Source organism: Musa acuminata, chromosome BXJ3-6, assembly GCF_036884655.1.
Source record: "Musa acuminata AAA Group cultivar baxijiao chromosome BXJ3-6, Cavendish_Baxijiao_AAA, whole genome shotgun sequence".
NCBI classification, from domain to species: Eukaryota; Viridiplantae; Streptophyta; class Magnoliopsida; order Zingiberales; family Musaceae; genus Musa; species Musa acuminata.
Genome location: NC_088354.1, coordinates 39,667,495 through 39,680,489, shown reverse-complemented (window position 1 = coordinate 39,680,489; position 12,995 = coordinate 39,667,495). Strand labels below are relative to the sequence as shown.

Sequence of the window (12,995 nt, the reverse complement as noted above, 5' to 3'; positions counted from 1 at the left end):
GGTAATGCTTCTCTTCATAATAAATGTACGTTATATATATATATATATATATATATATATATATATATATATATATATATATATATATATATAGTAAAATGGATGAGTGCCTGCAATTTCTCTCGAATGAAATACAAAAAAAATAACATTATGCAAGATTAGTAGGTGACCGAGAGATAATGCCTTAACCACACAGCGTTCATGTGAAGGGGAAAAAAAGAAAGAAAAGAAAGCTGTATTAGTGTGTATGATACTAGAGTATTTTCTCATCTTTTATACAACTAAATTGATTTAACTCATATTTTAATTATCCAGAAATTGATTTTGAGCCAAACAAAATTCTTTTTCTAAATTGATCCTGAGTTAAATCTTACCAACACCAAACAAGTCGGACTTTGGCCGTGTTGATCCATATAAAATTATGTTGTTCATCCTATGCTTAAGTTAGTAAGCAATTTGAATAATTCAACTAGCATTTTGAGTGAGGGATTATGTTTTGTGAACATAGGAGGCCTCTTTTATAGTGGTATTCATATGTTGTTTCCTTCCTAGTATGTATTGGCCATCAAAATTATGGGGTACATTGGACTTAACTTCAACCATGGGGTGTAGAATCCTGGTTATATAACATTGGACTTGTTCTACCACACGATGCTAACTATGAAGGGTGAGATGTTGATCATGTGATGACCACTTAGTGTCGGGAATAGGTCACCTAGCACCAAGGTGTTGGTCTTCTGATGATATCAATCACCTAATGTCGAGATGTCGTTCATGTCATCATACTTTTATCATAACTGATCTAAAATATTTAAGTCTAAAATAATACTAACATATATCTATCATTTTTTATAAATTAATTTAAGTTTTTATAAATTTTTGATGTAAAATTAAATAATCTAAAATATCTAAACCCTAAACCCTAAAATCTAAACCCCAAAACCTAAACCCTACATCATCAACCATGAACCCTGAACACTAAACACTGAACCATAAACCCTAAACACTAAACACTAAACACTAAACCATAAGCCCTGAACCCTTTACCCTAATCCCATAATACTAAACCCTACACCCTAAATCTTGAATCCTTAACCCTAGGCCATAAACCATAAACCCTGAAACGAAATCATAAACCTGGAACCCTGAACACTAAACCCTAAACCCTGAATCCCAAACTATGAACCCTAAACCCTAAACCTTGAACACTAAACCCTGAACCATATACCTTAAACCTAGGCTCTAAACCTTGAACCTCGAACCCTTAGCCCTGAATCTAAACTCTAAATCCTGAACCATATACCTTAAACCTAGGCTCTAAACCTTGAACCTTAAGCCCTTAGCCCTGAATCTAAACCCTAAACCCTAAACCATAAACCCTAAATTGATCACAAGGGTGCCTCCGTGGATGACTTCATGCGAGTCTATGTCACTTATAACCCCTTTATAATATGATAGCACTACAACTAACTTGAATGAAATAATGGGAGAGAGGCAATCGGTGAAATAACAACAAGGTAGAGAAAGTTGGCATGGTGGGTTTAGCAACTAGGGCAAGGATATTTTTTGGGACTTAGTGGGGACGTAAAAGAGAGGATAATCATAAGTAGCATATGTGGTAGAACATATTCGACCGGGGTGGAAGCAAAGAGCAACGAAGTGGGGCTACAATGAGACTAAATATAATATTATTTTAAAAAAAAAAAGATATTTTGTGAAAAAGAAAATTCATGGGAAAAATTGAAAACTTGAGAGTTTTTTTAAAAAATTATCCTAAGAAATAGTACGTAAAAAAAAGATTTTTTTAGCGGTAAATCAAATCTTAATCGGTGAACTGTGAATTGGTAATATTGTTTTAATCTACACCATTTTTGTCTCGACCTTTAACGGAAGCAACATTACGAATGATTCGTACTAACATTCTTTTATTTTTTGGAGGACAGAAATAACAACATAAACTTGGAGAACGGAGGAAGCAGAAGAAACACACTAAGCGAATTAAACATGGAGTGTCGTGTGATCTGAACTTAACAACTACGACAGTAAATACCAATCCAAGACTACATTTTAGTGGTGAGCAGCAGACTCTTGATCGTCTCTATTCTGGTCACAGCATCCTTGATTGTGATGCGCTCTCTCGGCGACTCCTTGGCACAGCAGAGACCTACCATGAGCACCGATTCTAACAATCTTGTTATCCTTTCACTCGCTTGACTTCCGATCCTGAGAACTGAAGTGTCTTCACCTTCTTCTTCATCCGAGAATAGTGACGGATCGGCAAAGCCAGTGACTTGAGCTCCCTTCGTAAAGGCTCCCTCGACGTGCTTTTGGAGGGTGAGACCGTCCTTAAACATGTCGTCTGTAGGCCTCCTCCCTGTGAACAGCTCCAGCAGCAGCACTCCGTAGCTGTAGACATCAGCATGAGTCGAAACCTGCCCGCCCATCCCATATTCTGCGTTTAATTCACACGATTAAACCATATCCTCTTATATGTCGAGAGCAGATGAATGAGAAGACTGCGCACTTTGGAGAAAGCTTCTAATTCAAAGGTTTACCTGGAGCCATATAGCCAATGGAACCTTTCATAGCCACAGAAGAAGATAGATATCGGTCGGTGCCATTGGAGAGGAATCTTGCTAGGCCAAAATCTCCCACACGGCCAATCATGTTGCCATCAAGAAGAACATTGCTTGGCTTCAGATCACAGTGGATGATTGGCGTCTCGCAGTGATCATGAAGATAGCTCACCGCAGCAGCAACATCGATTGCTATGTCAAGTCTCCGAAGCAGACCTAATCGCTTCGAGTACAGATTCCGGTCTGTGTCCGGATGCAACCAACTCTCCAAGCTCCCATTCGGCATGAAATCAAACACAATAGCTCTGAATTCATTACCTCTAAGATCCACACTCGAGCAGGTTGTCAAGATCTTGACCAGGTTTCGGTGTCGAATGCTTCTTAAAGCTTCACACTCTGCGACGAAAGCCTTGAAAGCGCCACGCTGAACCAGGTTGAGTACCTTGATCGCAACGAGAGTTTTGCCATCACCCAAAACCCCTCTGTACACCGAACCGTAGCTTCCAACGCCAATCAAATTCTCGTCGGAGAAGTCATCGGTTGCCTTCATCAGCTCGAGATAAGACACTCTTGTTGGAACATTTTCTAAAACTTTTGCAGGTAAACCAAGTTTCTTGTGCTTTCTCGCGTAACAGCAGGTCACAAACAGAGCAAATAGTAAGAGTGAAACTACGATCGGCAAGGTTATTTCAAGAATAAGTGACCTGTTCTTCTTGGATGTCTGAGTTGAGCAAGAGGGCAAATGCAAACTTGAGATACCCCCACAGAGTTTGTGGTTTCCGTTGACAGAAAACTCGCTAGAATTGCTGAAAATTTTATCTACCGGCACTTCACCGTTGAGATCATTGAAAGATAGATTCAGAAGTTGCAGGTCAGGCAAGCCTGCTAGAAAATCTGGGAAGGAACCAGACAAGTTATTGGATGAAAGATCCAACCTTTTGATGCCTTTCAGGTTGCTCAGCGATGTAGGAATGCTTCCTTGGAAGAAATTTCTACTCAAATTGAGGGACTCCAGCACTTGACAATCACCTAAAGTCGTTGGAATGCCTCCCGAAAGCCTGTTGGTGGCGACAGATAAAAAGTGCGTGTTGCGCAACCTGCCGACCTCCAGTGGTAGAGTTCCGTTCAATTGATTGTTGGACAAGTCGAGATAGCTCGACAAGGATCCGATGCTAAGAACTTCTATTGGGATGGATCCGCTCAGGCGATTGACAGAGAGATCTAAAAAATTCAGATTCTGGCAATTCCCAAGACTCACCGGGATGCTGCCTCCCAAGTCGTTGTCGAACAATACAAGCTCATTCAATCGAGTCAATTTGCCGAGTGAGGATGGGATGTTACCCGAGAACTTGTTGCCATGCAAGATCAGAGCTTCCAGGTTGACGAGTTCTCCGAGGAAGTCAGGAATACTCCCAGTGAAGTGGTTCTCATTCAAACTCAGCGTAACCAGGTTGACAAAATTCCTGATGCCGGGAGGAAAAGATCCAGAGATATGGTTGCGGCCGAGCGTTAGGCTCTTGAGCTGGATCGAGAGATTAGCAATGGAGGCGGGAAGCACACCTCCGAGATCATTTTCGATCAGGCTTAGTTCCTCCAGTTGGCTGCAGTTTGTCAAGGAAGAGATGAACTCCCAGTCTTCGGCGTCTCTGGCTTCGAGGCTGTTGTTCCCTAGAGAAACCTGCTTGAGATATGGTAGGTTCCCGAGGTTGGCTGGTATTACACCGCTCAAGTTGTTGCCGCTGAGTTCAATTTGTTGAAGCAACGTAGCATTAGCCAACGACCATGGAATTTGTCCCTCGAGCCGATTGCTGGCCATGCCGAGAAAGCTAAGATTGGGTAGAGTGTCTCCTATATCTAGTGGGAGTGTCCCTGACAGCTGGTTATACGCCATGCTCAGCGTTTGCAGAGAAGATATTCTGTAGAGTGATAAAGGAACAGGCCCAGAGAATACATTCTCAGACACCTGGAAGAACTCAAGTAGCGTGAGACGGCCTATTTCCTCCGGCAGTCTCCCTCCGAGTTTGTTGGATGACAAAGCCAGAACTTGAAGAGATGACAGGTTCGTAATGGAGGGAGGAATCGACCCACTGAGACTATTTTTGGAGAGATCGAGGTAACTTAGAGATGCGAGGTTCCCCAAGGAATTCGGCAAGCTTCCTGTGAGATCGTTCTTGTTGAGAAAGAGGTACTGGAGAGGAACGACTCTACCCAACAATGGAGGAATCTCTCCAGAAAGGCTGTTGTTTGATAGATCCAGAAACTCAAGGGTCAAGAGGTTTGCCATATCCGGTGTGATGGATCCACTGAGGCCATTGTTCGCGAGATTGAGCATACGGATGGAAGAGAGTTTCCCAAGTGAAGGAGGTATGCCACCGACCAGCTTGTTGGCTGAGAGATCAAGATAGGTGAGATTGGAAAGTTTTCCCATGGAAGATGGTATCTCTGCAGTGAGGTTGTTGCTCGACAGATCAAGTTGTAAGAGGGACGAAAGATTTCCCAGGAAAGGCGTGATGTCGCCGACGAGCTTGTTAACCCCGAGGTTCAACACAAGAAGCTTAAGAAGAGAACCGAGCTGTGCGGGAATGTTTCCAGAGATGAGATTGCCAGTGAAGTCGATGCCTAGGAGGTTGGTGCAGAGGCCAAGACTAACAGGAACGGTGCCGTTCAAGGCGTTGTAGCTCAGATTGAGGTCCTTGAGCTGGGCCAAACGACTGATCTCCGGGGGTATCTCACCAGAAAAGCTATTGTTTGAGAGTCGCAGGTAGCCAAGGTAGGTGAAGTTGCCGATGAAAGGGGAGATGACCCCTCGGAGGCTCATGGATTCCAAGGCCAAGGCGGTGACCCTCTCACGGTGGTCGGGATCGTCGCATGCGACGCCCGGCCATTGGCAGAAGTGGACAGTATTGTTCCACGAATTCATGATGCCGCGAGGGTCTTCGGTGATGGCTGCCCTGACGGCGAGCAGGGCGGCCCGATCGGTTTCGCTTCCCGAAGGTTGGTCTACGGTAGCAGAGTGACACAGGCAAAAAAGGGAGTGTAGCAAAAGGAGGAGAAGGATGCGTACGTACCGGGAAGTGAGCAGTCCTCGTGGGAGCTCCATTGCGCCACCCTCAAAGTGATGAGGTACGAGGTCGAGTACCAGCAAAATATAGAGGCAGTTACTGGTGGCATGGGTCGCTGCGCGTGGTGGAGACGACGGCAGCGAGGCGTCTCGGAACTGGTCTTCCATGTCAACGGACTCTAAGTTGTGGCGCAGGGTGAGGTGGCGGCTCCTATCACGCATTTAGGTGTTGTGGAAAGTTTACTGTCGTGGTTTGAACGGATTGGCTTGTGCAAGCAAGACCGGTGCGCGGGGGACTACCAACGCACGTACGGATTCACACTGGCTTTGCAGTTAGCCATCCCCTGTCGGGCCATTGTTAGACATGGTTTCTTCTCGTGTTAGCCACAATGGGGGATCTCACTCATTTAAAGATTGCATTAGTTTTTGGTTTCCCATACACTCGATGAATTATATATTAGAAGATTTATATGATACCAAGCTGGTGACGACTTGGTAGTCTCCGTGGATTGAACACCGGCCAGGTTTCTTCCAATTCCGCCTCAGTCAAGATTAAGGCACATCAATTTATGGATGGAAGTATTCACGATGGTCTTCGTGGAAGACGGACCAGGTTTCTTTCCGAATCCTTGTCAATCAAGACTAAGGAACATCAATTTATGGATGGAAGTGTCGATGGTGGACTCCGTGGAAGACGGGCCAGGTTTTTTCTCCAAATCCTTCTCAGTCAAGACCATTGCACATCAATTCATGGATGGAAGAATTCATGGACTAATGACAACATTGACTCTGAAAACATGTTGTCATTTGATCGAGGTCTATATTTAATCGATAAAATAAAAACACTTTTTTCTCCCGGAGATATATCCACGGAAAATTTAGCAGAAAAGCTACAACATAACGCAAAAATGTAAAACAGAGGACAGTGGTAACATGAAATAGGTGTTTCACGATAAATTGGTAAATTGGTAGAGAATTACTGTAAATCCATCGTTAAAAAAATAAATAAAGATTGGTTTCATAGCAGACCGAAATCATTATCTAAATCCCTTAAATATTTTTTTGGTGATGCTTCTCTTCATAATAAATGTACGTTATATATATATATATATATATATATATATATATATAGTAAAATGGATGAGTGCCTGCAATTTCTCTCGAATGAAATACAAAAAAAAAAACATTATGCAAGATTAGTAGGTGACCGAGAGATAATGCCTTAACCACACAGCGTTCATGTGAAGGGGAAAAAAAAGATAGAAAAGAAAGCTGTATTAGTGTTTATGATACTAGAGTATTTTCTCATCTTTTATACAACTAAATTGATTGAACTCATATTTTAATTGTCCAGAAATTGATTTGGAGCCAAAAAATATTCTTTTTCTAAATTGATCCTGAGTTAAATCTTATCAACACCAAACAAGTCGGACTTTGGCAGTGTTGATCTATATAAAATTACGTAGTTCATCCGATGCTGAAGTTAGTAAACAATTCGAATAATTCAACTAGCATTTTTAGAGTGAGGGGTTATGTTTTGTGAACATAGGAGGCCTCTTTTATAGTGGTCTTCATATGTTGTTGCCTTCCTAGTATGTATTGGCCATCAAAATTATGGGGCACGTTGTTTGAACTTAACTTCAGCCATGGGGTGTCGAATCCTAGTTATATAACATTGGACTTGTTCTACCACACGAAGCTAACTATGAAGGGTGAGATGTTGATCAATTGATGACCACTTAGTGTCGGGAATAGGTCACCTAGCACCAAGGTGTTGGTTTTCTGATGCTAAGATGTCAATCACCTAAGGTGTTGGTTTTCTGATGCTAAGATGTCAATCACCTAATGTGAAGGTGTCAATCATGTCATCATACTTTTATCATAATTGATCTAAAATATTTAAGTCTAAAATAATACTAATATATATCTATCATTTTTTATAAATTAATTTAAGTTTTTATAAATTTTTGATGTAAAATTAAATAATCTAAAATATCTAAACCCCAAACCCTAAACTCTAAACCCTACATCTCAACCATGAACCCTGAACACTAAACACTAAACCATGAACCCTAAACACTAAACACTAAATCATAAGCCCTGAACCCTTTACCCTAATCTCATAACACTAAACCCTACATACTAAATCTTGAATTTTTAACCCTAGGCCATAAACCCTGAAACAAAATCATAAACTTGGAACCCTGAACAATAAATCCTAAACCCTGAATCCCGAACTATGAACCCTAAACCCTAAACCCTAAACCCTAAATCTTGAACACTAAACCCTAAACCATATACCTTAAACCTAGGCTCTAAACCCTGAACCTTGAACCCTTAGCCCTGAATCTAAACCCTAAATCCTAAACCCTAAACTGATCACAAGGGTCCGTGGATGACTTCATGCGAGTCTATGTCACTTATAACCCCTTTATAATAGGATAGCACTACAACTAACTTGAATGAAATCAGTCAGTGATGGGAGAGAGGCAATCGGTGAAATAACAACAAGGTAGAGAAAGTTGGCATGGTGGGTTTAGCAACTAGGGTAAGGATATTTTGTGGGCGACGTGAAAGAGGGGATAATCATAAATAGCATAGGTGGCAGGACAGATTCGACCACTTCATGGTGAAGCAAAGAGTAACGAAATGATGGGGCTACAACGAGACTAAATATAATATTTTTTTAATAGATGTTTTATGAAAATAAAAAAATAATATTCATGGGAAAAATTGAAAACTTGAGAGTTTTTTTTTTAAATTATCCTAAGAAATAGTACGTAAAAAAAGATTTTTTTAGCGGTATATCAAATCTTAATCGGTGAACTGTGAATTGGTAATATTGTTTTAATCTACACCATTTTTGTCTCGACCTTCAACGGAAGCAACATTACGAATGATTCGTACTAACATTCTTTTATTTTTTGGAGGACAGAAATAACAACATAAACTTGGAGAACAGAGGAAGCAGACGAAACACACTAAGCGAATTAAACATGGAGTGTCGTGTGATCTGAACTTAACAACTACGACAGTAAATACCAATCCAAGACTACATTTTAGCGGTGAGCAGCAGACTCTTGATCGTTTCTATTCTCGTCACAGCATCCTTGATTGTGACGCGCTCTCTCGGCGACTCCTTGGCACAGCACAGACCAACCATGAGCACCGATTCTAAGCATCTTGTTATCCTTTCACTCGCTTGACTTCCGGTCCTGAGAACTGAAGTGTCTTTACCTTCTTCTTCGTCTGAGAATAGCGATGGATCGGCAATGCCGGTGACTTGAGCTCCCTTCGTAAAGGCTCCCTCGACGTGCTTTTGGAGGGTGAGACCGTCCTTAAACATGTCGTCTGTAGGCCTCCTCCCGGTGAACAGCTCCAGCAGCAGCACTCCGTAGCTGTAGACATCAGCATGAGTCGAAACCTGCCCGCCCATCCCGTATTCTGCATTTAATTCACACGTTAAAACCATATCCTCTTATATGTACCACTTTGGAGAAGAAGATAGATAAGCTTCTAATTCAAAGCTTCTAATTCAAAGGTTTACCAGGAGCCATATAGCCAATGGAACCTTTCATAGCTACAGAAGAAGATAGATATCGATCGGTGCCATTGGAGAGGAATCTTGCTAGGCCAAAATCTCCCACACGAGCAGTCATGTTGCCATCAAGAAGAACATTGCTTGGCTTCAGATCACAGTGGATGATTGGCGTCTCGCAGTGATCATGAAGATAGCTCACCGCAGCAGCAACATCGATTGCTATGTCAAGTCTCCGAAGCAGACCTAATCGCTTCGAGTACAGATTCCGGCCTGTGTCTGGATGCAACCAACTCTCCAAACTCCCGTTAGGCATGAAATCAAACACGATAGCTCTGAATTCATTACCTCTAAGATCAACACTCGAGCAGGTTGTCAAGATCTTGACCAGGTTTCGGTGTCGAATGCTTCTTAAAGCTTCACACTCTGCGACGAAAGCCTTGAAAGCGCCTCGCTGAACCAGGTTGAGTACCTTGATCGCAACGAGAGTTTTGCCATCACCCAAAACCCCTCTGTACACCGAACCGTAGCTTCCAACGCCAATCAAATTCTCGTCGGAGAAGTCATCGGTTGCCTTCATCAACTCGAGATAAGACAATCTTGTTGGAACATTTTCTAAAACTTTTGCAGGTAAACCAAGTTTCTTGTGCTTTCTCACGTAACAGCAGGTCGTAAACAGAGCAAATAGTAAGAGTGAAACTACGATCGGCAAGGTTATTTCAAGAATAAGTGACCGGTTCTTCTTGGATGTCTGAGTTGAGCAAGAGGGCAAATGCAAACCTGAGATACCCCCACAGAGTTTGTGGTTTCCGATGACAGAAAACTCGCTAGAATTGTTGAAAATTTTATCTACTGGCACTTCACCATCCAGATCATTGAAAGATAGATTCAGAAGTTGCAGGTCAGGCAAGCCTGCTAGAAAATCTGGGAAGGAACCAGACAAGTTATTGGATGAAAGATCCAACCTTTTGATGCCCTTCAGGTTGCTCAGCGATGTAGGAATGCTTCCTTGGAAGAAATTTCTACTCAAATTGAGGGACTCCAGCACTTGACAATCACCTAAAGTCGTTGGAATGCCTCCCGAAAGCCTGTTGATGGCGACAGATAAAAAGGGCGTGTTGCGCAACCTGCCGACCTCCGGTGGTAGAGTTCCGTTCAATTGATTGTTGGACAAGTCGAGATAGCTCGACAAGGATCCGATGCTAAGCACTTCTATCGGGATGGATCCGCTCAGGCGATTGCCAGAGAGATCTAAAAAATTCAGATTCTGGCAATTCCCAAGACTCACCGGGATGCTGCCGCCCAAGTCGTTGTCGAACAATACAAGCTCATTCAATCGAGTCAATTTGCCGAGTGAGGATGGGATGTTACCCGAGAACTTGTTGCCATACAAGATCAGAGCTTCCAGGTTGACGAGTTCTCCGAGGAAGTCAGGAATACTCCCAGTGAAGTGGTTCTCATTCAAACTCAGCGTAACCAGGTTGACAAAATTCCTGATGCCGGGAGGAAAAGATCCAGAGATATGGTTGCGGCCGAGCGTTAGGCTCTTGAGCTGGATCGAGAGATTAGCAATGGAGGCGGGAAGCACACCTCCGAGATCATTTTCGATCAGGCTTAGTTCCTCCAGTTGGCTGCAGTTTGTCAAGGAAGAGATGAACTCCCATTCTTCGGCGTCTCTGGCTTCGAGGCTGTTGTTCCCTAGAGAAACCTGCTTGAGATATGGCAGGTTCCCGAGATTGGCAGGAATTCGACCGCTGAAATTGTTGCGGCTGAGGTCGATTTGTCGAAGCGACGTAGCGTTAGCCAATGACCATGGAATTTGTCCCTCGAGCCGGTTGCTGGCCATGCCGAGAAAGCTAAGATTGGGTAGAGTGTCGCCTATATCAAGTGGGAGTGTCCCTGACAGCTGGTTATACGCCATGCTCAGCGTTTGCAGAGAAGATATGCTATAGAGCGATAAAGGAACAGGCCCAGAGAGTCCATTCACAGACACCTGGAAGAACTCAAGGCTCGTGAGAAGGCCTATTTCCTCCGGAAGTCTCCCTACGAGATTGTTGAATGACAAATCCAGAACTTGAAGAGATGACAGGTTTGTGATGGAGGGAGGAATCGACCCACTGAGACTATTTTTGGAGAGATCGAGGTAACTTAGAGATGCGAGGTTCCCCAAGGAATTCGGTAACCTTCCTGTGAGATTGTTATTGTTGAGGAGGAGGATCTGGAGTGGAACGATTCTACCCAACAATGGAGGAATCTCTCCAGAAAGGCTGTTGTTTGATAGATCCAGAAACCCAAGGGTCAAGAGGTTTGCCATATTCGGTGGGATGGCTCCACTGAGGGCATTGCCTGCGAGATTGAGCATGCCGATGGAAGACAGTTTCCCAAGTGACGGAGGTATGCCACCAACTAGCATGTTGGCTGAGAGATCAAGATAGGTGAGATTGGAAAGTTTTCCCAAGGAAGATGGTATCTCTCCAGTGAGCTTGTTGCTCGACAGATCAAGTTGTAAGAGGGACAAAAGATTTCCCAGGAAAGGCGTGATGTCGCCGACGAGCTTGTTAAGCCCGAAGTTCAACACAAGAAGCTTAAGAAGAGAACCGAGCTGTGCGGGAATGTTTCCAGAGATGAGATTGCCAGTGAAGTCGATGCCTAGGAGGTTGGTGCAGAGGCCAAGGCTAACAGGAACGGTGCCGTTCAAGGCGTTGTAGCTCAGATTGAGGTCCTTGAGCTGGGCCAAACGACTGATCTCCGGGGGTATCTCACCATAAAAGCTATTGTTTGAGAGTAGCAGGTAGCCAAGGTAGGTAAGGTTGCCGATGGAAGGGGAGATGACCCCTCGAAGGCTCATGGATTCCAAGGCCAAGGTGGTGACCCTCTCACGGTGTTCGGGATCGTCGCATGCGACGCCCGACCATCGGCAGAAGTGGCGACTGTTGTTCCATGAGTGCAAGATGCCGCTGGGGTCTTTGTTGATGGCCGCCCTGAAGGCAAGCAGGGCGACCCGATCGGGTTCGGTTGCTGAAGCTGTGCGACGCAGGAGAAGAGGATGAAGCAACAGGAGGAGAAGGATGTGGTGGAAACAGACGTGGGAGGTGAGCGCTCGTGGGAGCTGCATTGCTATTCGAAGAAGGAGCAACTCCGAGGCGGCCACCCGCAGAGCGATGATGAAGTACGAAGACGAGAACCGGCGAAAATATATCGGTTGTGCACCGTGCGACTGCAGCTCAACTCGGTGGGTTCGGTTGATCCGGGTCGAGTGAAGCTTGACTTTGGGTGGTGTCAGTGGGAGACCTGGACTTGGGCAGCCGACGAGGACTCGACGATGGCTTACAACGGGGGGTAAAGAGTGTGAGACAGGGAAGACGGGGCGGGCGCTTCTCACAGAGATTTCGTGGGCCAGGCCACCTGACTTGGACTGTTGCGAGTGAGGGGAATGCTATCGCGGCCCCGATCGAGGCACGCTGGATCTGCTCCTCGAGAAGGTGCGTGCGCGTCCAAATTTGCCTTATCTTCGGTGGGGGTGGGTTCAAAGCGAAGTCTTCGGTCATCGTTGGCGTTGACTGACCAACAATTTGACTTTATTGACTATGCCACTGATATGGTGCATTCATTCACACTTATGGGTAACGATGGAGTCTCATTCGCCCAAAAAATTTCACCACGTTTCTCTGGCAGTCACCAACGTGAGTTTTACGGTAAAAACCACCACAATCCATCCCATCCCACTATTAAAAAAAGATATATATATATATATATATTTCAAATTTGTGTTTTCATTGTGGTTATGAATATATGAAATTATCAAGGTGTTATAGATTTT

At 43.9% G+C, this 12,995-nt stretch overlaps 2 protein-coding genes across 2 annotated transcripts; both read right to left on the bottom strand.

The window, feature by feature from the left end:
* Positions 1 to 1,905: 1,905 nt before the first annotated feature.
* On the bottom strand, positions 1,906 to 5,919 carry LOC135640559 (probable LRR receptor-like serine/threonine-protein kinase At3g47570). Its single transcript, XM_065155099.1, has 2 exons — positions 2,556 to 5,919; positions 1,906 to 2,452 (listed from the first exon to the last, which is right to left on the bottom strand). The coding sequence occupies exons 1-2, from the start codon at positions 5,857 to 5,859 to the stop codon at positions 2,061 to 2,063; spliced, it is 3,696 nt and encodes a 1,231-aa protein (XP_065011171.1). The 5' UTR covers positions 5,860 to 5,919; the 3' UTR covers positions 1,906 to 2,060.
* A 2,615-nt stretch (positions 5,920 to 8,534) lies between these two features.
* LOC103990272 (probable LRR receptor-like serine/threonine-protein kinase At3g47570) lies at positions 8,535 to 12,346 on the bottom strand. Its single transcript, XM_018827012.2, has 2 exons — positions 9,185 to 12,346; positions 8,535 to 9,081 (listed from the first exon to the last, which is right to left on the bottom strand). Exons 1-2 carry the CDS (start codon positions 12,288 to 12,290, stop codon positions 8,690 to 8,692), a joined length of 3,498 nt encoding a protein of 1,165 aa, XP_018682557.2. The 5' UTR covers positions 12,291 to 12,346; the 3' UTR covers positions 8,535 to 8,689.
* Between the last annotated feature and the right edge of the window lie 649 nt (positions 12,347 to 12,995).